Raw genomic sequence first — 24,873 nt, 5'->3', positions numbered from 1 at the left:
TGAACATTTTTTTTTTTAAGAAAAATGATCCAGGCAGCAGAGTGAAGTACAGACTGAAGTGGGGAGAGACAGGAGGCAGAGAGGTTAGCAAGGAGGCTAATGCAGTAGTATTCAAGGTGGAAAGGAAAGTTCCACCTCCTTCTTCCCCAGTGCCACCCCTTGGTTGGAAGATTGGGTGACCTAGTAATGTAAACTATAAAGACAATCAATCAATAGATACTATAAAGTGGCTCATTTATCAGATCATCTTGAATGATTTCTCCTGATTAACATTTCATAGTACAAAATGCACCAACTTGTAGTTGAATTTTTCTCGAGTTTTTTATTTGGGATTCAGACTTTTTCGGTACAAAAATACTGAGTTGACTGGTTCAATGGGGTGTGATAATTTAAGTAAACATAAATTGGTCCAGTGGAGCAAAGCATCCAGGAAAACTGAAAGAACAACGTTATTGTCCTCCTGATTGACTAGGTGGTAGATACTCTCTAGGTCAGTAAACATGGCCTCATTTAGCTGAGAGAAGTGTGCTGTCTTTCACAATTAAATGACATCAGCTCGTACCCTTGGTGTTAACCTCAACTCATCTCTCTCATTCAACCCACATATTCAGTCTGTCACCAAATTCTTTTGGTTCTACCTTCACAACATCATTAAAATCTGCTCTTTCCTCTCCATCCAAACTGCTACCATATTAATCCAAAACCTTATCCTATCCTGCCTTGATTACAGCATCAGCCTCCTTGCTGACCTCCCTGCCTCCTGTCTCCCCATTCCAGTCCGTACTTCACTCTGCGGCCTGGATCATTTTTATAAAAAAATTGTTCGGTCCAAGTTTCCCTACTCCTCAAGAACCTCCAGTGGTTTCCCAACCACCTCCTCATCAAACAGAAACTCCTTACCATCAGCTTTACAGCAATCACTTGGCCCCCTCCTACCTCACCTGGCTTCTCTCCTACTACAACCCAGCCTGTATACATCATTCTGCTAATGCCAACCTACTCACTGTACCTCAATCTCCTCTATCTCTCCATCTACCCCTCACCCACATCTTGCCTCTGGCCTGAAACTCCCTCCTTCTTCATATCTGATGGACAATCACTCTCTCCACCCTCAAAGCCTTATTAAAAGCACATCTTCTCCAAGGGCCCTTCCCTGACTAAGCCCTCATTTCCTCCTCTCCCACTCCCTTCTGTGTCATCCTTGCACTTGGATTTGCACCCTTTATTCACCCCTCCTTTAGCCCCACAATACTTATGTACCTACCTGTAATTCATTTATATTAATGTCTGTCACCCCTTCTAGACTGTAAACTTGTTGTGGGCAGGGAACTGAGAAGCAGCGTGGCTCAGTGGAAAGAGCCTGGGCTGGGGAGTCAGAGGTCATGGGTTCAAATTCCGGCTCTGCCACTTGTCAGCTGTGTGACTTTGGGCAAATCACAACTTCTCTGTGCCTCAGTTCCCTCAATTGTAAAATGGGGATTAATACTGTGAGCCCCACGTGGGACAACCTCATCAACTTGTATCCTCCCCAGCGCTTAGAACAGTGCTTTGCACATAGTAAGTGCTTAACAAATGCCATCATTATTATTATTATTACCAACTCTACTGTATTGAATATCATTATTATTACTATTATTACCAACTCTACTATATTGTACTCTCCCAAGTGCTTAGTATGGTGCTCCACACATAGTAAGTGCTCAATAAATACAATTGATTGAATGATTACTAAGACCAAGTTCCAATTGCCTTTGTTCAGAAATATGATCAAATTCAGGTTGTGAGGCATTAGTGATGATTTGCATTTGTTAAACTCCTGTCTTCCATGCAGTCCTGCAGATCTGAAATGAAGTGCCTTCACATCAACCAATGATATCTATTGAGCGCTTACGGTGTGCAGGGCACTGTACTAAGTACAGTATACCAAACTTGGTAGATGTGATCCCTGCCCACAGAAGCATATCAACTTACCACCCAACTGCCCTCAATTATACCCTTATTTAATCCCCCAAATTGTTGTTTACCCACATGAAATTTCTGGACAATTCAGGACAAAGTTTATTTCTGGGACCTGAATTATCTAAAGAATTTGCAGCCATTTATTGACATAGCCACAGATTTAAGCAATTCAGTTAGATGCGAGGAAGATGTGCTTGCAGGGTTGCGAAGGAGGAGCAAGGCATAGCTTTCTTGGGAGATCGTTATGGAGGGGATGTGCATCTTCCTGGAATAGGTTGGGAAGGGTCCTGCCCAAAACAGATAAATACACAAGGTGACCTCAGAAGGTCTTTTCCAGATTCCAAATGGAGTAGAAAATCTTCATGTGAATTTAAAAGAAAACTGGAGGGCATGGTTATGCCTCATCTCTTTCAGTCTGGTTGACTTCTAAAGAAATGTTGACACAAATAAATGGAAGATGCTCCGACACCTTATTGTGGGCAGTGAACATTTCTGCCAACTCTGTGGTATTGTACTCTTCCAAGTGTTTAGTACAGTACTCTGCACACAGTAAACTCTCAATAAAATACCATTGATTAAGTTAGCTGGAAAGGAAGCCTAAGCTTACATCCTAGGATAAATTAAAATTCATTTGAAACTTTGCTTGACTGCCACTCTGTTTCAGAGCAGGATTTCAGCTCTGGCTTCTTATTTTCCTTCTGTTTTAGGAATCCAATAAGGACCTCAGTGCTATTTTAATTTACTTTCTTTGAAGCAAGGAGAGGGTCTGAATTGGGAAGACAATGAAGAAAAAACAGTTACTTAATCTCTACAACATTTGCCAACTGCTTTTGATCAATCAATCATGTTTATTGAGCACTTACTGTGTGCAGAGCACTGTACTAAGCACTTGAGAGAGTACAATACAACAGATTTGGTAGAAATGTTAGATAGATTGCTTTGAGGCGGGAACATCCGAAGATGTGCACAAGGAGAAGTCCAACGTCTTTAACATGTCCTTTTGGAATTTGGAGGAAGTTCAAACAGAGCAATGACATTCATTAAACATCTCGGAGCTCAAAATACTTTATAGGAAAATGGTCCTAAAGTCAGAGGTGTCATTTTCCATGGCATCAGGACATCTACTAGGTTAGTAAAGAACCACCAAGAAATCTTTGGGTAACGTTGATATCTCACATAAAGTTTCAATCCATTCTATGCTAATACTGACTTTAAGACCAGCAATGGCCATTGTAAATGTGATGTCACAGTGAGGTTTCCACACATACGTTTGTGTAAAACACAGTGGAGTTGTTTAAGCTTAGTATACAGCTAGGGCTTTTGTGCTTGTCATCTTCAGTTTCAAAATTGCATTTTGGACACTTAAAGCGAGCCAAACACTAACAAGGATGTCAAAATAAACATATTTTCCCTCTCTCCTAACAATCAACCCCCAAAATTATTTTTCATCTACCCTCTGTGAACTATTTCCTGCTCCTAAACATGTATTTAATTCATTTATCTTAGTCAGAGATCTTGCAACTACCATCGAGGTTGCATGATAAATCATCAAATATAAAACAAAAAATCAAATTATCTCATTGTCCGAGGCCCTTGAAAAAAGCTAGATGATGAATGAGACTTCTTGCTATATCCTACATTTTAATTTTAGCCAGCTGATTACAATTTCTGTAGTCCTCAAGCATTCCAATTAGACCTCAATGGTTTCTCATGGGAATTATTATTATAAGAATAACATTTATGTCCATTACAAGAAATTCTCACAAAATCATCAATTACTTTAAAGTATCAGAAACTAGGATGAGTTGAATTTTTTGAACAGGCACCAGTAATGAAAGTAACCACCATTACTGGAGCTTATGGATAAAAGGCTTCTCTGGATGGAAACTAGAATATCTGTTCTCTACATTGTACATCCAGGCATTTTTCTATCTTGTTTTGAAAGTGGATCTCATCCAGAAGATGAGATCCATCTCCTCCTAACACTATTACAGTGCAGTTTATTCTGAATTTGATGTGTTGGGTCTTTACGAAGATGCGTTCCTATAGCTACATAGAAGAAACTAGTCTGCACACATGCTGACAGGTGTTTTGATAGATTTTGCCATGGAGTGGCATTCTACTGTTGAGGTATATCACGAGACACACAGATGTACCTTTATACATTTTGCAAAGCTAATGGGATCAGGCAAACAAAAACCCATTTACTAGGAGAAAAATATCTGTCTCCACACTGGAAATAACTTAGCGTAACTTAAAAGTCAAAAAGGAACAAGCCATTTTTTTTTAAGGTTTCTCATAGAGTCGATTGTCCTGTTGGGGAAAATTGTGATTTTTCCACTTTGTGGTAAAACATACCTTTTTCATTTCTAAAGCATTCATTCCTAAAATCTGTTATTTTATAATAGAGCATGAATATTGTCTGTCATTCTAATATATCACTGTAAACGGAGCATCCCTGAAGTAGCCAGGATTGATTGGATTCTGTTATTATTTTTGAGGTGATTCCTCAGCATAAAAGTAGCTCTGGTGATTGAAATGCTAATAAAACACTAGTTTCCTTGAACAATAGGACTGTCAGATATTTTCTGGCATTAGGCCTAGCCTGACCTTTTTGGAACCCTTAAAATTTCCCATATTTCTCAGCAATTGGCTTGTAAAAGCTCTGCAGACGTCCTTCTCTCTGAAGCTTTGAAGTTTCGGTATATAATCAGTAACTTAAAGGAAAACTCTGGGAACTATAAAAAAAATGGGGCTTTTTATTTTTTGGCCCCAGGGCCCAAGAGCAGATGCTCCAAGGTTCGGCTCTATTCTGAACTGCCAACAGGTGGCACTGCTTTTACACTAGGGGTTTCGGGGCCGTATTATCTTTCTGATGTGGGCATCTCAGTGCCACCAGATTGGAGGCCAAACCAAACCCGGCCTCTGAGAACCTTGGTAAAAGTGGATCAAAAGAACATAAAAGAGATTTAAATCCTCAGGTATCTCTAACCCTTTCCTGGGCAAGCTCTAAAGGGAGAAGGTTGTGAAATCTACTTATTTTACAACTGCCTTAATCTTTTAACCTGTCCTTGCAGTGAGAGTACAGGCATGCTTTAGTCCATTTGATTTTCCACTGATGACTCTTTAATCAATGACTCTTTCATTTACCACTGATTTTCAAAGCCTTCACATCAGGGAGCCTATGAGGTGAGAGAGGTACAAACAGTGCCCAGGGCTTCAACTAAGAGTACAGCTGCAACCCAAAAGCCAGTCTTCTCCTGTGACTATATTACTTTGCAAAGAGCCACTGGTCCCACATGAGTCTTTCAGCTTCCCCTCAGAGATTGCCATCATCCACCACCAAGTGTAAGTTTTTTATATGGAATAAGACTTTCAAAATGTCTTTTGTGAGACTGAAAAGATGCCTTGATGGCAGCAGTGTTACCTCCCCCAACTGCATCCCCAATCCAGCCCCCTCTCCCTGAACAAATGGTTATAATCTCTGGCGCCACACTGTCTGTCTGGTGATTGGAAATAATTTATAACATGGTAGAAGTGGATCAAAAGAACATAAAAGAGACTTAAATCCTCAGGTATCTCTAAACCTTTCCCATGCAAACTCTAAAGGGAGAAGGCTGTGGAATCTACTTATTTTACAACTGTTTTAATCTTCTAGCCCGTCCTTACAGTGAGCATGCAGGCACGCTTAAGTCCATATGATTTACTACTGATGACTCTTCCCAGAATACTGACTGTCAGTTCCTGGTGAAACACCTGAATTAGGTAGGTTGTGTTCTGACTTTAGGATCAACAATCCAAAAAGAAATCAGAAATGTATTGGAGAGCCAGGACCCTGGAGACAGTAAGTGATTGCTAACCTTGTTTTATTTCCTTTATACAAAAAATAGAAATGATGGACAAAACAGACTTGACCACAAACAATGCCACTGACCTGCTCTCTCTCACTGAGGAGCTGAGTGGAAACAGCACACGTCACTGAAAAAAAGGGGGAAGTACAATCAGTGTTACCAGAGTATCCATGCAACTGATGGAATAAGAAGTGGGACCAGGGCCCAGAAGAACATTCTAGAGGTTTCTTGTGTCGTTACAGTTCTCGAAAACATTCCATTCGCCCAGTCATGCCTTTGAAACCACATACCTTAAAAACCAGTTATGTACACGCAGATCATAAAAAAAGCTTCTCGTATGGTCTGACTGCTACAAATTTAAGGCATCCTAACAATCTCTGATTTTGCTGGTGAGGATTAATTCTCGTTGTCCTGTTTCTGCAAAGGAGAACTGAGGTGTTTCCAACCATGGTCAAAGGGCAACGGTCAGACTCGGTGAGCTGGTGTTTACAGGAAGAATTCTTGCAGCTCTGGCTCTTGGATACTCTTTTTGCTGTAAGATTTCTTAATTTTCCTATTGATGTCATTATGCCTGAGGAGAAAAGAAACCACATGGCCCAAATGAGGTAAAACAGTGGTCATATTACAAGAAAATCTAGAGCCATAACAGTTCACAAAAAATGGAAATTATCCCCATACAAACCACACCGAAGAACACTTTATTCCTGCAACCAGATGACTCTTTTCCATACAAACCACTCCTTTGAACAGGAAAGGCAATAATACCATAACAACACCCATTTATAAGGCGCCTTTCTTTCAGACTGCCGGAAGCGTTTTCCTAACCCTACAGGCAGGAATCTCCACACTCGCCACTCAAGGCATCTAGTAGGAGAGAAGAGGCAGCTTTTTGGGCTGGGCAAGGAAGGAATCCTGTACATTTAGGTAGGGAGAGAGCTGATGTCTTTGGTGCAGAGACTTATAATGGAGAATCCTTGAATTCTCCAGCGATATAAGTCTGTCTCTGAAACTTAATATAGAAGTTATGCTTTGCTGAAGGATTCCTGGTCTTAATGAATGGGAAATCATCCGGTAGATGACACTGTGGACCATCGACAGAGGTAAATCATTCTCTGAGGAGAAGTGGTGATGACATTTGGATCTGAGAAGCAGCATGGCATAGAGGATACAGCATGGGACTGGGAGTCAGAAGGTTATGGGTTCTAATCCCCGTTCCACCACTTGTCTGCTGTGTGACCACGGGCAAGTCACTTCACTTCTCTGGGCCTCAGTTACCTCATCTGTAAAATGGGGATTAAGACTGTGAGCCCCATGTGGGACAACTTGACTACCTTGTATCTACCCCAGTGCTTAGAACAGTGCTTGGCGCATAGTAAGCGCTTAACAAATACAGAATTATTATTATTACTACCTTTACCCTTTGGGCACTTGGTATGCACCCCACCCACAGTCCCACAGCTCTTACATACATATCTGGAATTGATTCATTTATATTAATGCCTGCCTCCCCCTTTAGACTGTGAGCTCCTTGTGGGCAGGGAACATATCTACCAACTGTGTTGTACTGCAGTCTCCCATGTGCTTAGTACAGTGCTCTGCCCACAGTAAGCATTTCATAAATACCATTGATGAATTGATTGGCAGAAGCCGAATAGCATTTTGTGCCCAGTGGCTGCCATCTTGGAAAGGGACACAGCTTCTCTGCTGCTGTGAAGGAAAAATCCTTTAGTCTGTACCAAGGGGTAATTCTCCCTTAGGCAGAATGGCCCCTCTTTTGTCAGGAAAATACACATTCATTCTCAGCAAGTATCTACAACACAGTAACTTCCCAAGGGTAATTCACCAGTATATAGGCAATTTCATGTTTGAATCAGAGCTTCCTTAGTACTTCCTGTAATGCTGAATACATCAGGGAGTCATCAACATGAACGTCCCCAATGGGCCCCACTAAATTCCCAAATTCTCATTGATTTTTAGCTTGTGGAGAAAATCATGGGCCTGGGAATCAGAAGGACCTGGGTCTTAATCCCAGCTCTGCCACTTGTCTGCTGTGTGACCTTGGGTAAGTCACTTAATTTCTCTGTGTTCCAGTTACCTTGTCTGTAAAATGGGGATTAAGACTGTGAGCCTCATGTGGGACGGGCCTGTATCCAACCTGATTATCTTGTATCTAACTCAGTGCTTAGTACAGTGCCTGGGACATATTCATTCATTCATTCAATCGTATTTATTGAGCGCTTACTGTGTGCAGAGCACTATACTAAGCACTTGGAAAGTACAATTCAGCAACTGACATAGAAAGGGCTTAACAAATACCATAAAAAAAGGCATTTTCCCCTCTCTCTCCCCCCTCTCCCCACAAATGCCCCCTGTGACAAGCTCTCTGATTAGGGGTGGACTCTTATTCTATTGTATTTCTTGCCAGAGGATACTTGACCCCCTTGAGGAGTTAACACTGTCACTATAGGAGACTCCAAAGAGGTTTGAGTGGCCTCCCTAATCTTAGTTCCTCCCTGAGTCCTTCTATGATCCACTAGGTGAGTGAATAAATATGAGAGAGTATATGGTCCTTGTAGTCAGGGAATGTGTCATTTTATTTAGCACAGTACACTGCACTCAGTGGGTGCTCAATAAATGCTATTGTTATTACTACTAGGGCAAATGTCTCCACTAGACATGCCCCAAGGACAACTTCCTGTGGCATAAAGCAAGACAAGCAGTGTTTTTAGCATACAACCTGGTGCCCACCTATACACTGTGTGTGTCCACTTAGGCTGGGTTGTTTAAAAAATAAGGTATTTACATATGCTTATACACTTACACACACACACACACATATATATGTGTGTGTGTGTGTGTGTGTGTGCGCACGCATGTCTGTGTTTATGTGTACATACACACATGCACACATACGTACACACAGCACAAAGGGCAAGTATGGATAAATGAAAGGGCTCAATTAGGGACGATTCCTCATATACAACACTAGGGGACGCCTGTGCTTAGCCAGAAACTATTTTAAAGTGGTTTGACAGAATGTTGTAGTGGTCAAGAAATATGATAATAATGATGATGATAATAATAATAAAAATAATTGCGGTATTTCTTAAGCACCCACTATTTTCCAAGCACTGTACTATGGGTAACTGCTGGGGTAGATACAAGGTAAGTTGAACAGACACAGTTCCTGTCCCACCCAGCACAGGATAGTGCGGCTTGTTAAAATCATTATTTTATAATCGTCTACCCAAATCATAAATGGAAAAATTCCCTTTGAAGCAAGTGTGCTAATGTAAATATAGTGTCTGCATATAAAGAGTGGCTAATAATAATAATAATAATAATGTGGCAGATGTGTATACCCCATTCTTTGGGGGAAGGAGGTGAAATGATTAAATCATAGTGGATTTGACAGTATCTTAAACAGAGAAATATGAAGCTGCCACTATATTTTGCTACTTAGTATTCATTATTTTTCTCCTCCCTCACCTGCTTTCATCGACCCTAATCCCCTATCCTAGAAATACAATAAAATATTTTCCTATCAAACTCGATTATGTCAAATAAATGCCTACTTGTTTTGTTTTGCTGTCTCCCCCTTTTAGACTGTGAGCCCGTCGTTGGGCAGGGATTGTCTCTATCTGTTGCTTAATTTTACATTCCAAGAGCTTAGTACAGTGCTCTGCACACAGAAAGAGCTCAATAAATACGATTGAATAAATGAATAAAACAAAGTTTACCCTTAGTCGGGGCAAGTCTATGTCTAATTGAAACCCCATACTTTCAATAGGAAACTCTCATAAAATAAAAAAAAGCCCTACCATAAATTGAAGGCATGAAAACTTCCTTTCATTGCAATTTAAATCTCATTTAAAACCTTTTTAATGTAAAAAAAATCCCCTCTTTCCTTACTGGCAAGTCACAGAGATTGTGGGTCACTCTGCCTTAGTCCCCTAGAGCCATCTAGGCAGGAGGGTAGGCTAGCTTCCTGTTAACTCTTTTCAATGCTGTGGGAAAGATAACTAGTTTGCTGCAGGATTACCCTCTCAGTTTGGAAGTGTGTGTGTGTGTGTGTGTGTGTGTGTGTGTGTGAGCGTGCACACAAGGGCATGCATGTGTGTTTTCACAGTCTAGATGAAAGGGCTCATTTTCATTTCCTCCTTCCAATCTAAACAGAGTTGTCCCTCTTTCTCTTTAAATTCTGGCTAACACCTTTTCTGGAGCTGGGGCAGGGGCTGGCTGGGGTGAGGAGAATGGGGGCAATCAGATATCCTTGCTTACAAGTCCTCTTTAACCAAGAATTCTACAGTTTTGATTGCCCTTTGATTTTTCCAGTCTGCAGACCCTGGGCTGTCAGGCTCGGATGGGGGCCTGGTGCAATTCTGACTCCATTAGGGATTGCAGAAGGGCTGGATGCCAGCTGGGGTGTGAGTGAACATATTCAAAATAAAAAGTCATAACTCCTATGGGCACGCCCATCTTCTTGTCCTGAGTTTTATAGAACCATCAGCTTTCAGGGTCCAATGATCAGGCAACATCCTCCTCCCTCAATCTCCTGTCCCTTCTGCTTGCCTGCTCTGAACCTGCTTGGCTCCTATCCCAGAGGTTACATATTGTTCTTGAAAGGAAGGAAATTTCAGAAGGACCTAAAAACTTAGTGTGGAAAGACTGAAAAATTCAATACCTCATGATTAAGAGTTAGGGGTGTGTGCAAGTGTAAACCTCTACCACTCATTCAGTCATATTTACTGAGCACTTTCTGTGTGTAGAGCACTGTACTAAGTACCTGGGAGGGTACAATAAACAGACATGTTCCCTGCTCACAATGAGCTTACAATCTGGGGGGAGGGCGAGGAGACATTAATATGAATAAATAAATTACAGATACATACCAACTCATATTGTATTCTTCCCAGTGCTTAGTACAGTGCTCTGCACACAGTGTGTTCAATAAATCCCAATGATTGATTGTATGTGTATGTTGGGGTGGGTATGACACAGACTCACACATTAACACTGGCTCCTGTCTGTTGAACCAAAAGATTCTGTACAAAGAACTCCCATACATCAAAGTGCTAAAACCCAGTCCTTTCAATTTATCAATCTATGGGTTTTGGTGCATAAGACAGAGAATAGTGAGAAATCCAGAAGACTGTGATGGGTGTGGGAGACAAAGGGATACGAAAGAGATGGGAAAAGAAGGAAGGAGAGGAGAAGGAAGACTAGGGGGAGGGAGGAGAGAGGAGGGAAGAGAAACAGAAAAGAGAGCCACTAAAAAACTTGGCTGAGCCACAAATGGTTTCCAGGCCACAGTTTGGAGAGCACTGAGGGTAATTTTATGGTTTTGACCAAGTTTTTGCAAGAAAATGTCTACGCTTGTAAAGGGAGCACCAGGATCCAGAACAATAATAATCATAGGCTGCATTATGTGGTGGTTGTTCCACCACAGACAAAACCAAGTATGATTTAATGACCAAAACTGGTAAGAAAAAACGGCTGGAATTTGAATAACGGCACCTCAGGCGAACCGCCCCTAATACTATTCTAAGCATTAGCTCTGCCTTGACTTCCAGGGGCAGCCCTGTACATCCTCTAATGCATCCTCTGTACATCCTCTGTACATCCTCAGGAATACCAACTTGGACGGTGTCCTTGATTTACATGGAAGACTTTCTTACAAGGTCTAGTCATACTTTTCTTGACTGTAAGACTGAACAGGATCACCCCCTAGGGAAGCATAGAATGGTTTATCAATTACTCCACTATGGTCTGGGCTATAGGCCAAATGGGATGAACAGGGAGATATTCTCCAGACTGAAATCCACAACTGAATAGATATCTACATTGCAGAGCATTTGGCTGATAGCAGTTTCTCTGCGGAGATAGGAAAATGCAGTTTCCCTCCAGACAGTCATACTTGTTGGGCAGAAGCATGAGTTCTGTAAGAGTTGCTTCATCACCATCAAACATTTATTGTGTGTACCAGGGTGTACAGCAATGCATTTTTTAGAGCACCAATATTTTTAGGTCCAAGTGGTATGCATCAGACAGCAGAGTCCCTGCCATTATGGAGCTTATAACTATCACTGCTTTCCAGTGTTTTTTTAATGGTATTTGTTAAGCACTTACTGTGTATCAAACATTGTTCTAAGCACTGGGGTAAATCCAAGTTAGGTTGGACAAGATCCCTTTCCTGCATGGAGCTCGCAGTCTAAGTTGGAGGGAGAACAGGAGAACTGAGGCAAAGTGAAGTTAAGCGACTTGCCCAAGGTCAAGCAGCAAGTAACTGACAGAGCTGGGATTAGAATCCAGGTCCTCTGACTCATTCATTCATTCAATCAATGGCATTTATTGAGCACTTACTGTGTGCAGAGCACTGCACTAAGTGCTTGGAAAGTACAATTCAGCAATAGAGACAATCCTTGCCCACATTGGGCTTACGGGCCCGTGCTCTTTCCACTAGGCAGTGCTGCTGACAAGAATCTTGCATAACTCTTTCTGAACAGGCTATTGAAGAATATATAATTACCAAACACTTCCTAAAGCATGATGTGCTTTCAGGCTACAACACAGCTCAGTAAAGATGATCTAGGCAGCCCAACAGATGCAGGGGAAGTGCAAAGAGCAAAGTCATTACTTCTCTTCTGTATTCAAAAACCCAACAAAAGCATTTGGTACCATCAGTAGCCCCTTTCAGGACTGCACCTGGAGAGTTTCCAGTACTCTACCAGTCTCGGCTACAGGAGGGAGAGTCAAGCAGAGGCATATCCATTCCATTCCTAGCTTGGGCAGTGGCTAGTGAGTGGAAGGCAATCTGCTACAAGTCAAAACTCACCTTTGCTGGGCAGCATCGACACGGGAGAGAGTGGAGAGCAGAGACTCAGGTTTACTGCGTGGAAGAAGGCAATGGTAAACCACTTCCATATTTTCACCTAGAAAACTCTATGGATACCCTATCAGAATGATTGCAGGTGGTGGTGGGGCATTCTGGGAAAGACGTATCCATGGAGTCGCTATGGGTCAGAGATGACATGACAGCATAAGACAAGACCATCAGTAGACTTGAGCTATGGAAACTATAAGCAAATTTAGTTGCCCAAAGACGTTCACTGAGATCCCTAGCTACTCCACAACTGTATGGGAGGTTGATTCAGAATTAAAAGAAGCAGGGGGCCTGGTGGTAAATCCAGTCTCATTCAACTTATTCTAGGCCACCATGTTTGTGGATGCAACAAGGGACCTGGAAGCTGGTGCCAGGAATATACTCCAGTCCACCAGGAAAAGCTTCCAACTCAATGGGCTATGAGTATCATTGAAAGGCTTTCAGGCTGTGATCCATGAATAATAATAATAATGATAATAATAATGATGATGGTATTTGTTAAGTGCTTACTATGTGCCAAGCACTGTTCTAAGTGCTGGGAGGGATACAAGGTAATCACGCTGTCCCACGTGGGGCTCACAGTCTTAAACCCCATTTTACAGATGAGGGAACTGAGGCACAGAAAAGTGAAGTGACTTGCCCCAAGTCACACAGATAAGTGGCAGAGCCAGGATTAGAACCCATGACCTCTGACTCCCAAGCCTGGGCTCTTTCCACTGAGCCATGCTGCTAATGCTTGTGCTCTGGAGATGCATACATAAGAAGGCATACATATATGAGATTATGGATGGTGTGAGAGAGACCAGCCCGGCAAACAGCAATCAGAAGAGAGGCTTCTTTCTTTTGGCAAAAGCTTCAGGAAGACTAGGAGATCAAGAGGTGGAATTGAAAAGTGACAGGCACTGCAAGTGACGAGATCGATCTTCACATGCTTACAATGTGGAATCAAATGTTGGTTGTGCATACAGGTCATTGCAGCCACATCAAACACAACCAAATAAGAGCTCACTGTTAAAAGTGTAATCTTCTAATATGAAGGACAGCTATATACTGAATAACATAAACCGAGGTGTGTGTGCGTATGTATACATACATATAAATATTACATTAGAAAGAAGGCTAAAGTGGGAATTGGGCTTGGGCCAATTCAGATAATTAATTTGTGGTCAGTCCCTAGTAACCTCAAACTCCCCAGAGATTCAAATTCCAGAAGAGATTTCTCTGGAGACAGCTTAATTCACCAGAGACAAATTTATTCTCCTGTTAATGAATTTCCAGAGATTGGTGAAGATGTTACTGAATTTTGCAGTGATCTAGAGAAAACACATGCTTGTTTTTATATAACTTTAGGGGCGGGGGAGGAGAAAGAGCCCCGTGAGGGCAGGGACCATAATGTTTCTATTCTACTCTCCCACTTGTTCATTTCAGTGTTCTGCACATGACAGGTGATCAATAAATATGATTGATTAAAAATTTAAAGAGCAAACTGAACTTTCTGTGATGTGCTGTAGATGGGAAAGTTTACTGATTTGTATTCTTAACTGTATGTTGAAAGATACCTTCTACAGAAAGACCCTGGGAGATTAAGAAACTAATAGATTCATCTTTTTTATGGTATTGTTTAATACTTACTATGTGTCAAACACTGTTCTAAGTGCTGGGGCAGGTACAATTAGATTAGACACAGTCCCTGTCCACCATGTGGCCCTAGTCTAATTAGGAGGGAAGGAGTGGTTTAGGTTTACTAATGACTTAAGAAGTCTTTCTGATAAAAAAATAAATAAATCTTAAAGTAGGCCTTCTCTTCAACGAATCATAGTGTAACCTAGATAAGGGGGCATCTCACTCTTAAAGAGCTTTAGCTCCAAAGTTTAAATGTCCACAGGCCAGATTCTTTCATTCCTTCACTCTCCCCTTTGTTTCCCCTCTCCCTGGCCCAGCTTCGTGTCAAGGCATAGGTGACTGCAATGTGGGAAAGACTAGAATTCGCCATAGTCCTGACCTGTGCTCTCCCCCAACCCCACAGGCAACCCCAAGCATTTATCCAGTTACCTAGTGGAAAGAGCATGGGCCTGGGAGTCAGAGGACATGGGTTCTAATCCTACTCTTCACCACTCGTCTGCTGTATGACTTCGGGCACATCACTTTACTTCCCTGTTCCTCAGTTCCCACGTCTATAAAATGGGGATTAAGACTGTGAGCCCCATGTGGGACAGGGACTGTGTGCAACCTGATTACCTTTTATCTACCCCAGTGCTTAGAACAGTGCTTGGCACATAGAAAGCACTTAAATACCACAATTATTATTATTATTTTTATCACGTTGCCTTGGTCTAGTTTAATAAACTGTGACTGCTGCACTACCACCTCCTTTTCGAGTGAGCCAATTCCATTTCCCTGCCACTTTGTGGGAATTTCTCCTGAGCGTTTTTGTGGCACTAGCCAATGAAGGTAAGAATGAGGCTCCTTTTTCTAAACAGAACCCAAGCAGCAAAGGAAGAGATTTTGCCTCGGTACTAGTTTACAATACAATGTCATACCTCTAGATACGATCCATATGCTCACCCCTTCTGAAATGGAGGCTACAACAGAATGCCAGGCAATTAGCCCTGAAGTGTAATCAAACCTAGGTCTGGGGAAGGAAGATCCCAAGAACCGACTCCAGAGCAGCCTTGGAAATAATGGGAGGCCTTCTTCTCTCAGTCTATCACTGTAACAAAATGTCAAGGAAATGTGTCACTACTAACAGTGCCCAACAGACCAGGCTCCCTGCAAATGGCAGAACTTTAGTCGGAGGAGAGGTGAGGAGGTTGGAGTGGGATGTGGAAAGTCCTGGCTTTAAAATTTTTGATCTCCTGGTCTGTTCTAATGTCTGAGAACATGATCAGGTATTTTGCTTTTAGAGGGAGAGACCTGATCTAGAAGAGGGTAGGGAGGTTCCACTGCCCCATAGAGGAGATGGGAGAGAATGCAAAACTTCCCACTTCAGTTCAAGTCATGTTAGGAAAGGGCACCACTTCCATTACTGCTGCCCTACTGAGGGAGGTTTGTTGGGTGGCCTGATCCCTGCACTTCCTTTCTGGGAGTCTACTCACCATACTACCGGACCCCTTTCGGGTCCTCTAGCCGGGCACAGAGTGTGGCTGTATAATGCCATATGGAGACAGGGAGGATCTCTGGAAAAAATCATGCTTGTGCTTGGCAGGGTTCTGTGTGTGTGTGTGTGTGTGTGTGTGTAACAGGGTCACTGTCCTGGTTAGTAAAATGTATGTGTTGGAGCATGGAAGGGAGCACGGCAGGAGCCTGTTAAGAATACAAAATCACCTTGTTGCTGTCCCTACCACTGCAGCCATTACAGCCACTGCGCCTCACCTCCAGCTTTCAGCCATAATGGTTGTGGGAGCAGCACAGTGGTAGCAGCAATTTCTAGCCTTATTCGCTCTTAACGTTGCTGCTGCTTCTGCTTCTCTCTGGAAAGGATTTCAGCTTTGGTGAGTGTGTTTTTCCTGTTCCCATGACCCTAACTCCAGGTGAAGCAAGTGCAATTTTGTTCATTCTCAGTAACACTCTTCTCATTCATTCAATCATATTTATTAAGCACTTACTGTGTGCAGAGCACTATATTAAACACTTGGAGCCCACTGTTGGGTAGGGATTGTCTCTGTTGCCGAATTGTACTTTCCAAGCATTTAGTACAGTGCGCTGCACACAGTAAGCGCTTGATAAATATGACTGATTGAATGGATGAATGAATGAATACAACAATGAACAGTGACAATTCCTACCCATAACGAACTCTTCTTCCCTCCCCTCCTTCCAGACTAGGAGATCACTAGCTGTTATAGTAGCTCCTAAGATGTCTAATAATAATAATAATAATAATCATGGTATTTGTTAAGCACTTACTGTGTGCCGGGCACTGTATTTTGCAGTGGGGTGGATCCAAACAAAGCAAGTTGAGTCCCACGTTGGGCTCACAGTCTCAATCCCCATTTTACAGATGAGGTAACTGAGGCCCAGAGTAGTGAACTGAATTGCCCAAGGTCACACAGCAGACAAGTGGCAAAACTGAAAATAGAACCCATGACCTTCTGACTCCCAGACCTGTGCTCTATTCACTACACACTGCTTTCTTTGGGATTTCTAAATGATGGTGGGCCCCATGTGGGACAGGGACTGCATTTAATCTGATCATATTATATCAATTTAGATTTATATCCACTTAGACTGTGAGCTCCATGTGGGAAGGGGAGCATGTTCGACCTAATTAACTTGTACCTACCACAGTGCTTAGAAGAGGGCTTGACACATAGTAAGCACTTAACAAATACCAACCGCCCCACTGCAAAAACCCAGTGCTTAGTACAGGGCTCAGCCCAAAGTAAGTGCTAACAAACACCACAGTTCATTATTAATAATTAATTAATAATGCTAGTAATAAGTACAGTGACATTCTCCTTTAAGGCATGCTTTCATTTTACATTTTTGATACCATTCTACTGTGGAAGTAGGCAATGTTCTTCCAATAAAATGAGCTTGGGTGGATACAATAGAATGTGGTTTTGGAAGAAATGGTTGCACTCATGCATGCAGCATCAATTAGGGAGTTCTCTATGTGAAGTTTTTCAAGAATGTAACTCCCACATTATAGGGGAATGAACTGTATCTGGTCATTGATATATAGCCACAACCTCAAGACAAAATTAATCTGGCCTGGTCCTAGACTAAAAGCCCCTAACGTAAAGCCTAGGATGGACTGATTCTAGTGTTGAGCATAAAAAGTATACATGCTGCGACCAAATAGTTTTAGACTTCATTCTTTAGCCTAACAAAACCTCAAGCACAAAGCTGCAGTTTGAAGTACTTCTAAGTGTTTTCTTTCTCAAAGTACTGAGACATGCAGGGAGGACAGAGGGAAGGAAAAGGAATGAAGGCAGAGCACCTAGGGGAAACAGGGTGCCCTGTGAGGAGGAAAAAACTCTTTTCTGGGGACTCTGGCCCCTTCCCCACATGCCTTGGTATCCTCTCTGAATGCCTGCTGTCTATCCCTTTCTCTTCAATTCAATCCCAGATTTGAAGTAAATGCCTTTATGACTGTAGTCAAGTTGTCAAGGGAGGAAAATAACAATGTCACTCCAGTCCTTCCCTCTGTGGGCACTGGTCCGTGGGGCTGGGTTCCTGTGAGATGTTTAGTTCTTTCTGCAGGGGACTTTCTTAGAGCCTGAGAACATTTGCCGGGGGCTCTGAGGTCCCTATCTGCAGGGGAAAATATATCTTCCAAGACACAGGAAGCAGTGTGGCCTAGTGGAAAGAGCATGGGCCTAGGAGACAGAGGACCTGGATTCTAATCCCAGCTTTGTCACTTGTCTGTTGTGTGACCTTGGGCAAGTCACTTAATTTCTCTCTGCCTCAGTTATCTCATCTGTAAAATAAAATCCTACTCCTTCCTACTTAGACTGTGAACCCCGTGTGGGACAGGAACTGTCCAATCTGTTTATCTTTCATCTCCCTCAACGCTTAGTACAATGCTTGGCACATGGTAAGCGCTTAACAAATACCATACTAATAAATACCATAATGGACTTCTTTCTCTGTTCCCTGAGAAATAAGAGTCTAGGGCAGGGCAAATATCTTCTGAGATGATCAGCTTCAGAAAACAATATCAGTTTTGCTTTGAACTTGCATGGGGAAATACCTCACACTAAGTGCCTTCCTAAAGCAAGTGGTGTTTGTGCCACAGCACAGCCAATGTTTTTTCAGGCTTGCACAAACTACTCCTTCCCACCTCTGAGCTGTCCCAGGGACCCTGATGTCATCATGTCCACCTCAATGTCATACAGCATTCCTACTTCTGACAGGAGCAACAGCAATAAATCTAAAAGATACCATTTTCCCAGCCCTTTTCCCTCAGTCAACGGATCAGGTCAGATCAGCACTCTCTGGAAACAAACAGACTCCAACTTTTTTTTCTGCTGGGGATCCAGGGTGAGAAAGTTCAGTTCTGGCCACTGTTATTTTACTTTGAAGATGACAATTACCTTGCTTGACAGCCTCATTAATAATAATGATAATAATAATAATAGTAATTGCATTTATTAAGCACTTACTATGAGTCAAGCAATGTTCTAAGCACTGGGGTAGATACAAGTTTATAAGGTTGAACACAGTCCCTATCCCACATGGGGCTCACAGTCTTAATCCCCATTTTACAGATGAGGTAACTGAGGCACAGATACATTAAGTGACTTGCTCAAGGTCACATAGCAGACAAATGGTAGAGTCAGGATTAGAACCCACATCCCTCTGACTTCCAGGCCCGTGCTCTATCCACTAGGCCATGCTGCTTCCCCAGGTGACCAGCAACTGCTGACTTCAAATCTATAATGTTGCCCTCTATATTTTGGTTCCAGATACCTAATTCCGAGGATGGTTAATTACTGTGCAGTAAAGTCTGCCCTAATGGATTCTGTTGCTTAATGAGCGTTTCTTTTCAAGGCATCCCATTAACTACTTGTGCCAGTATTTGGGGTTTCTTGTTGTGAGACCCTCAGGACCAGGGTGGAGAGGACAGTGGTCTATCTGCTGGTGTGTGGGGTCAATGCCATGTTTCTTATCCGTAACATGAATCAATGTTCCCTTTAATGGGTTAGAGATCTCAAATGGACGTAAACTGTGGGAAATGCATGTTTCACTGGCATCTGAAGCCTGAGTAAATACAAACATCTATTTGGAGTTGCAATAACTCAAAACCAACTTGTCCTTTTCAAAACAAAGTAAAGATTAATTTTCTCATCATAAACAGAATCATTCTCTGCTGCTGAAATGTACTGTAGGCTGTTCAAAGTAATAAAGTTGACTCTAATTTAAAAGGGCATCTAAGAGAAATTTAGTTTCTCTGTTATCAAGTTGTGACCAATTTAGAACAGAAAAAAAGAAAGCAACAACAACAACAATCCCCTCACAGAGCTGACGTTTTATATATTGTTCTTTTTCTTTTAAATGATGAAACTTTCTCCAGAACAAAATAAATCAGACTCCTATCTCCCCCTAAAGAAGTGTCCCTGGCTCCTCAATCTCCTTTCTTCCTCAGCTAGAGTGAGGCGGGTGGCTAGCTGGGCTCGAAGGAGATCCATGGGTGTTCAGGTGAGGTGGTGCTCCACCTCCTCTCCACACCTCCCTACCTCATTAGCTGTTTTGGACTATCCTTTATTCAGGACATTCCTCTATGCCACACCTCCTGTGGCTATTGGTCAGGTGTATGAGCAAAGAGAAGCAGAAACTGTCCTATTTGGTCCTGAATTACCCAGAAGAATCACCATTTGGCTTTGGGGATTTGGCCTCATAGGGGCCAGTTTCCCATGAGAACAAAGATCTCTCTCCCTCTGAGGGACTGGAAGAGTGAGTGACAAAAAGGCCCTCCGGGAAGCAGGAGATGAGACAGAGCACGGGCCTGGGAGTCAGAGGACCTAGGTTCTAATCTTGGTTCTACCACATGTGGGCTGTGTGACCTTGGGCAAGTCACTTAACTTCTCTGTGCCTCAGTTCCCTCATCTCAAGCAATCACATTTACTGAGTGCTTACTATGTACAGGGCACTGTACTAAGCACTTGGGAGAGTACAAAACAACAATGTAACAGAGAAGCAGCATGGTATGGTGAATAGAGCATGGGCCTGGGAGTCATAAGGTCATGGGTTCTAATTTCAGCTTTGCCACTTGTCTGCTGTGTGACCTTGGGCAAGTCACTTCACTACTTTGGGCCTCAGTTACCTCATCTGTAAATTGGGGATTGAGGTTGTGAGCCCCACGTGGGACAGGGACTGTGTCCAACCTAATTTGCTTGTAGCCACCCCAGCGCTTACTACAGTGCCTGGCACATAGTAAGTGCTTAACAAACACCATTATTATTATTATTATCATTCCCTGCCCACAATGAATTTATAGTCAAAAGGGGGAAGATAGACATTAGTATAAATGAAGTACGGATATGTACATAAGTGCTGTGGGGCTGGGTAGGGGAGCTGGGTGATGAATAAAGGGAGCAAGTCAGGGTGACACAGAAGGGAGTGGGAAAAGAGGAAATAAAGGCTTAGTCAGGGAAGGTCTCTTGGAGGAGATGTGCCTTCAAAGAGACTTTGAAGATGGGGAAAGTAATTGTTTGTCAGATATGAAGAGGGAGAATGTTCCAGGCCAGAGGCAGGACGTGGGCAAGAGGTCAGCAGAGAGATATGCAGTATGGAGGTACAGTAGGTAGGTTGGCATTAGAGGAGTGAAGTATGTAGGCTGGGTTGTTTGTAAGAACGTAGTGAGGTGAAGTAAGAAGGGGCAGAGTGACTGAGTATTTTAAAGCTGATGTTAAGGAGTTTCTGTTTGATGTGGAGGTGAATGGGCAACCAGCGGAGGTTCTTGAGGAGTGGGGGAAACATGCAGTGAACATTTTTGCAGAAAAATGATCCAGGCAACAGAGTAAAGTATGGACTGGAGTAGGGAGAAGTAGGAAACAAGGAGGTCAGCAAGGAGGCTGATACAATAATCAAGTTGGGATAGGATAAGTGATTGGATTAATGTGGTAGCAGTTTGGATGGAGAGGAAAAGACAGATTTTAGTGATGTTATGAAGGTTGTACCAACAGGATTTAATGATAGATTAAATATGTGGGTTGAATGAAAGAGAGAAGTCAAGGATAATGCTGAGGTTATGGACTTGTGAGACAGAAAGGATGGTAATGCTGTCTACAGTGATGGAAAAGTTAGGGGGAGGACAGGGTTTGGGTGGGAAGATAAGGAGTTCTGTTTTGGACATGGTAAGTTTGAGGTGATGGCAGGACATCGAAGTAGAGATGCTTTGAGGACAGGAGGAAATGCAAGACTGTAGATGGAGAGAGATCAGGGCTGGAAATGGAGATTTGGGAATCTTCTGCATAGTTGAAGCCATGAGAGTGAATGAGTTTTCCAGGAAAGTGGGTGTAGATGGAGAATAGAAGGGCCCCAAATTGAACCTTGAGGTAGTCCCACAGTTAAAGGAAAGGGGACAGAGGAGGAGCCCGCAAAAGAGTCTGAGAATGAAGGGCCAGAGAGATAGGAGGAGAACCAGAAGAGGACAGTGTCAGTCAAGCCAACGTTGGATAATGTTTCCAGGAGAAGGGGGTGGTCAACAATGTTGAAGACAGCTGAGAGGTCAAGGAGGATTAGGATGGAGGAAAGGCTATTGGATTTGGCAAGGAGGTCATTGGTGGCCTTCAAGAGGGTGGTTTCTGTGGAGTGAAGGGGACGGAAGCCAGATTGGAAGGGGACAAGGATAGAATTGGAGGCGAGGAACTTGAGGCAGCGGGTGTAGACAACTTGCTCAAGGAGTTTAGAGAGGAATGGTAGAGGGGAGATGGGGTGAGCCGTGGGGTCAAGGGAGGGTTTTTTAGGATAGGGGAGACATGAGTATGTTTAAAAGCAGTGGGGAAGAAGTCATTGGAGAATGAACAGTTGAAGATGGTGGTCAAGGAGGGAAGAAGGGAGAGGGCAAGTGTTTTGATAAGGTGCGAAGGGATGGGGTCGGATGCACAGGTGGAAAGGGTGGATTTTGAGGGAAGGCAGGAGATCTCTTGAGCTACTGCTGGGAAAGATGGGAAAGTTGAAGAAGGGACAGGAGGAGGGAGGGATTGGAGAGGAGTAGGGAAAATTTTAGGAAGAACACATCTAATATTTTCAATTTTTTCAAAGAAGTATGTAGCCGGGTCATTAGGACCACAGGATAGGGGAGGCCTGGGGACAAAAGGTCCGAGGAGGGAGTTAAACATCTGGAATAACAGGTGAAGGCAACAGGCATATGTGTCGAAAAGAATGGAGAAATAATTTTGCCTGGCAGAGGAGAGGGCAGAGTTAAAGGGCATGTAAAGATGAACTTGAGGTGGGATTCAAAACCTGCTCTCCCTCCTATTTAGATTGTGAGCCTCATGTGGGACCTGATAATAATAGTAATAACAATGATGGTATTTATCAAGCGCTTACTATGTGCCATGCACTGTTCTACATGCACTGGGGTACAGTGTAATCAGGTTGTCCCACGTGGGGCTCACAGTCTTAATCCCCATTTTACCGATGAGGGAACTGATGCATAGAGAAGTGAAGTGACTTGCCCAAAGTCACATAGCTGACAAGTGGCGGAGCTGGGATTAGAACCCATGACCTCTAACTCCCAAGCCCATGCTCTTTCCACTAAGCCATGCTGCTTCTCCTTCTACCTCAGTTCTTGGCACTCAGTAAGTGCTTATCAAATATTGCTATTATTATAATTATTATGCTGCTTCGAGCTTTCAAAAAGAGCACCAAGTGCTCTCAGAGTATGTCTAGCCAGTGTCTGTGAGTGGCAAACATCAGTCCTACAGAGGACAATTTAGACATTTGTTTTACTTCAAACCAGATCTTCAGATGGGTGAAGCTGAAATATGTAATATGTGTATACCGAATGGAAACATCTCTTGCCAATGCTCCACTGCTTTAGCATATCACATGCACTCAGATACTAAATGGCAGAAACTGACTCCCATTCATGAGAGGAAATTTAATTTCCATACTTTTCTGGTTGAGTTGGTTCTCCCACTCCGGGTATTTTCACTATTCATTTTGGCTGAAACACTGGGGAATTAAGGAACATTCTTCAGACAACCTGCATCCATTTGGATAAAATGCCATGCACTGTCAGAAGCAACAGTTGTGCACATTGCATGCATATGGTGTCCTCAAGGCACCTGTATTATAATGCAAGATTTTCTTAAAACAAGGGAGAACATAATTCCCTTGCTATATGGGAAATGAGTATACTTTTATTCACCAGAGATTGCAAGCTAACTGAAAAGAACCATCAGCAACAGATTAAGAAACCGGGCTCTTAATCAGGCACATAGTAAGTGCTTAAGAAATATTATCATTATCATTATTATTAATCAATCAATGGTATTTGAGTGCTTTTATGTGTACAGAGCGTTTTGTGTAAGTGCTTGAAAGTGTACAGTAGAACAGAGTTGGCAGATACATTCTCTGCACACTAGAAGCTTACAGCCTAGAGGACTGTAATTATTATCGCAATTTACTCACTGTACCTCAATCTATCTCACTGCAGACCTCTTGCCCACATCCTGCCTCTGGCCTGGATCACTCTTCATCTTCATATCCAACAGACAATCACTCTCCCCACCTTCAAAGCCTTGTTGAAAGCACATCTCCTCCAAGAGGCCTTCCCTGATTAAGCCCTCATTTCCTCTTTTCCCCACTCCCTTCTGCGTTACCCTTGCACTTGGATTTTCACCCATCATTCACTCCTCCCTCAGCCCCATGGCATTCATGTATGTATCCATAATTTATTTATTTATATTAATGTCTGTCTCCCCCTCTAGACTATAAGCTCACTGTGGCCAAGGAACTTGTCTACCAAAACCATTACACTGTATGCTAACAAGCGCTTGGTACAGTGCTCTGAACACAGTAAGAGATCAATAAATATGATTATTATATCTTGACAGCTAAGCACTTACTATGTGCTAGGCACTGTACTAAGTACTAGGGTAGATACAAGATAATCAGGTTGGACACAGTACATATTCATTCATTCAATAGTATTTATTGAGCGCTTACTATGTGCAGAGCACTGTACTAAGCGCTTGGGATGAACAAGTCGGCAACAGATAGAGACAGTCCCTGCCGTTTGACGGGCTTACAGTCTAATCGGGGGAGACGGACAGACAAGAACAATGGCACTAAACAGCGTCAAGGGGAAGAACATCTCATAAAAACAATGGCAACTAAATAGAATCAAGGCGATGTACAATTCATTAACAAAATAAATAGGGTAACGAAAATATATACAGTTGAGCGGACGGGTACAGTGCTGTGGGGATGGGAAGGGAGAGGTGGAGGAGCAGAGGGAAAAGGGGAAAATGAGGCTTTAGCTGCGGAGAGGTAAAGGGGGGATGGCAGAGGGAGTAGAGGGGGAAGAGGAGCTCAGTCTGGGAGTGTTAGACTCCTTGGTCCGTGTTTCAAGACGGGTCGGGTGGGTGGCCGACATCGCCGCAGACCCCGAGCGCCCTCCCTTCCAACGACAACCGCCCCCCCGACCACATATCCCACATAAGCCTCACAGTCTTAGTCCCCATTTTACAGATGCGGGAACTGAGACACAGAGAAGTGAAGTGA

At 42.8% G+C, this 24,873-nt stretch overlaps 1 protein-coding gene and 1 non-coding gene across 3 annotated transcripts in view; one reads left to right on the top strand and one right to left on the bottom strand.

Moving 5' to 3' along the window:
* Positions 1-5,807: 5,807 nt before the first annotated feature.
* LOC100076747 (synuclein alpha interacting protein) overlaps positions 5,808-24,873 on the bottom strand; it is a 173,394-nt gene continuing 154,328 nt past the window's right edge. The window contains exon 12 of one of the 2 annotated variants that reach the window (XM_029054595.2): positions 5,808-6,381. In XM_029054595.2, the coding sequence (XP_028910428.1) occupies positions 6,297-6,381 (85 nt within the window). In that variant the 3' untranslated portion in view covers positions 5,808-6,296. The remainder of the gene's footprint in view (positions 6,382-24,873) is intronic. The other variant, XM_029054596.2, reaches the window with a different exon arrangement.
* Positions 12,498-12,635, top strand: LOC114808519. The gene has a single exon (XR_003756366.1). It is a non-coding gene; the product is annotated as a small nucleolar RNA SNORA7 (small nucleolar RNA).

Source organism: Ornithorhynchus anatinus, chromosome X5 (assembly GCF_004115215.2).
Source record: "Ornithorhynchus anatinus isolate Pmale09 chromosome X5, mOrnAna1.pri.v4, whole genome shotgun sequence".
NCBI classification, from domain to species: Eukaryota; Metazoa; Chordata; class Mammalia; order Monotremata; family Ornithorhynchidae; genus Ornithorhynchus; species Ornithorhynchus anatinus.
The sequence above is the reverse complement of the archived record's forward strand: the minus strand, read 5'-3'. Positions and strand labels throughout refer to the sequence as shown.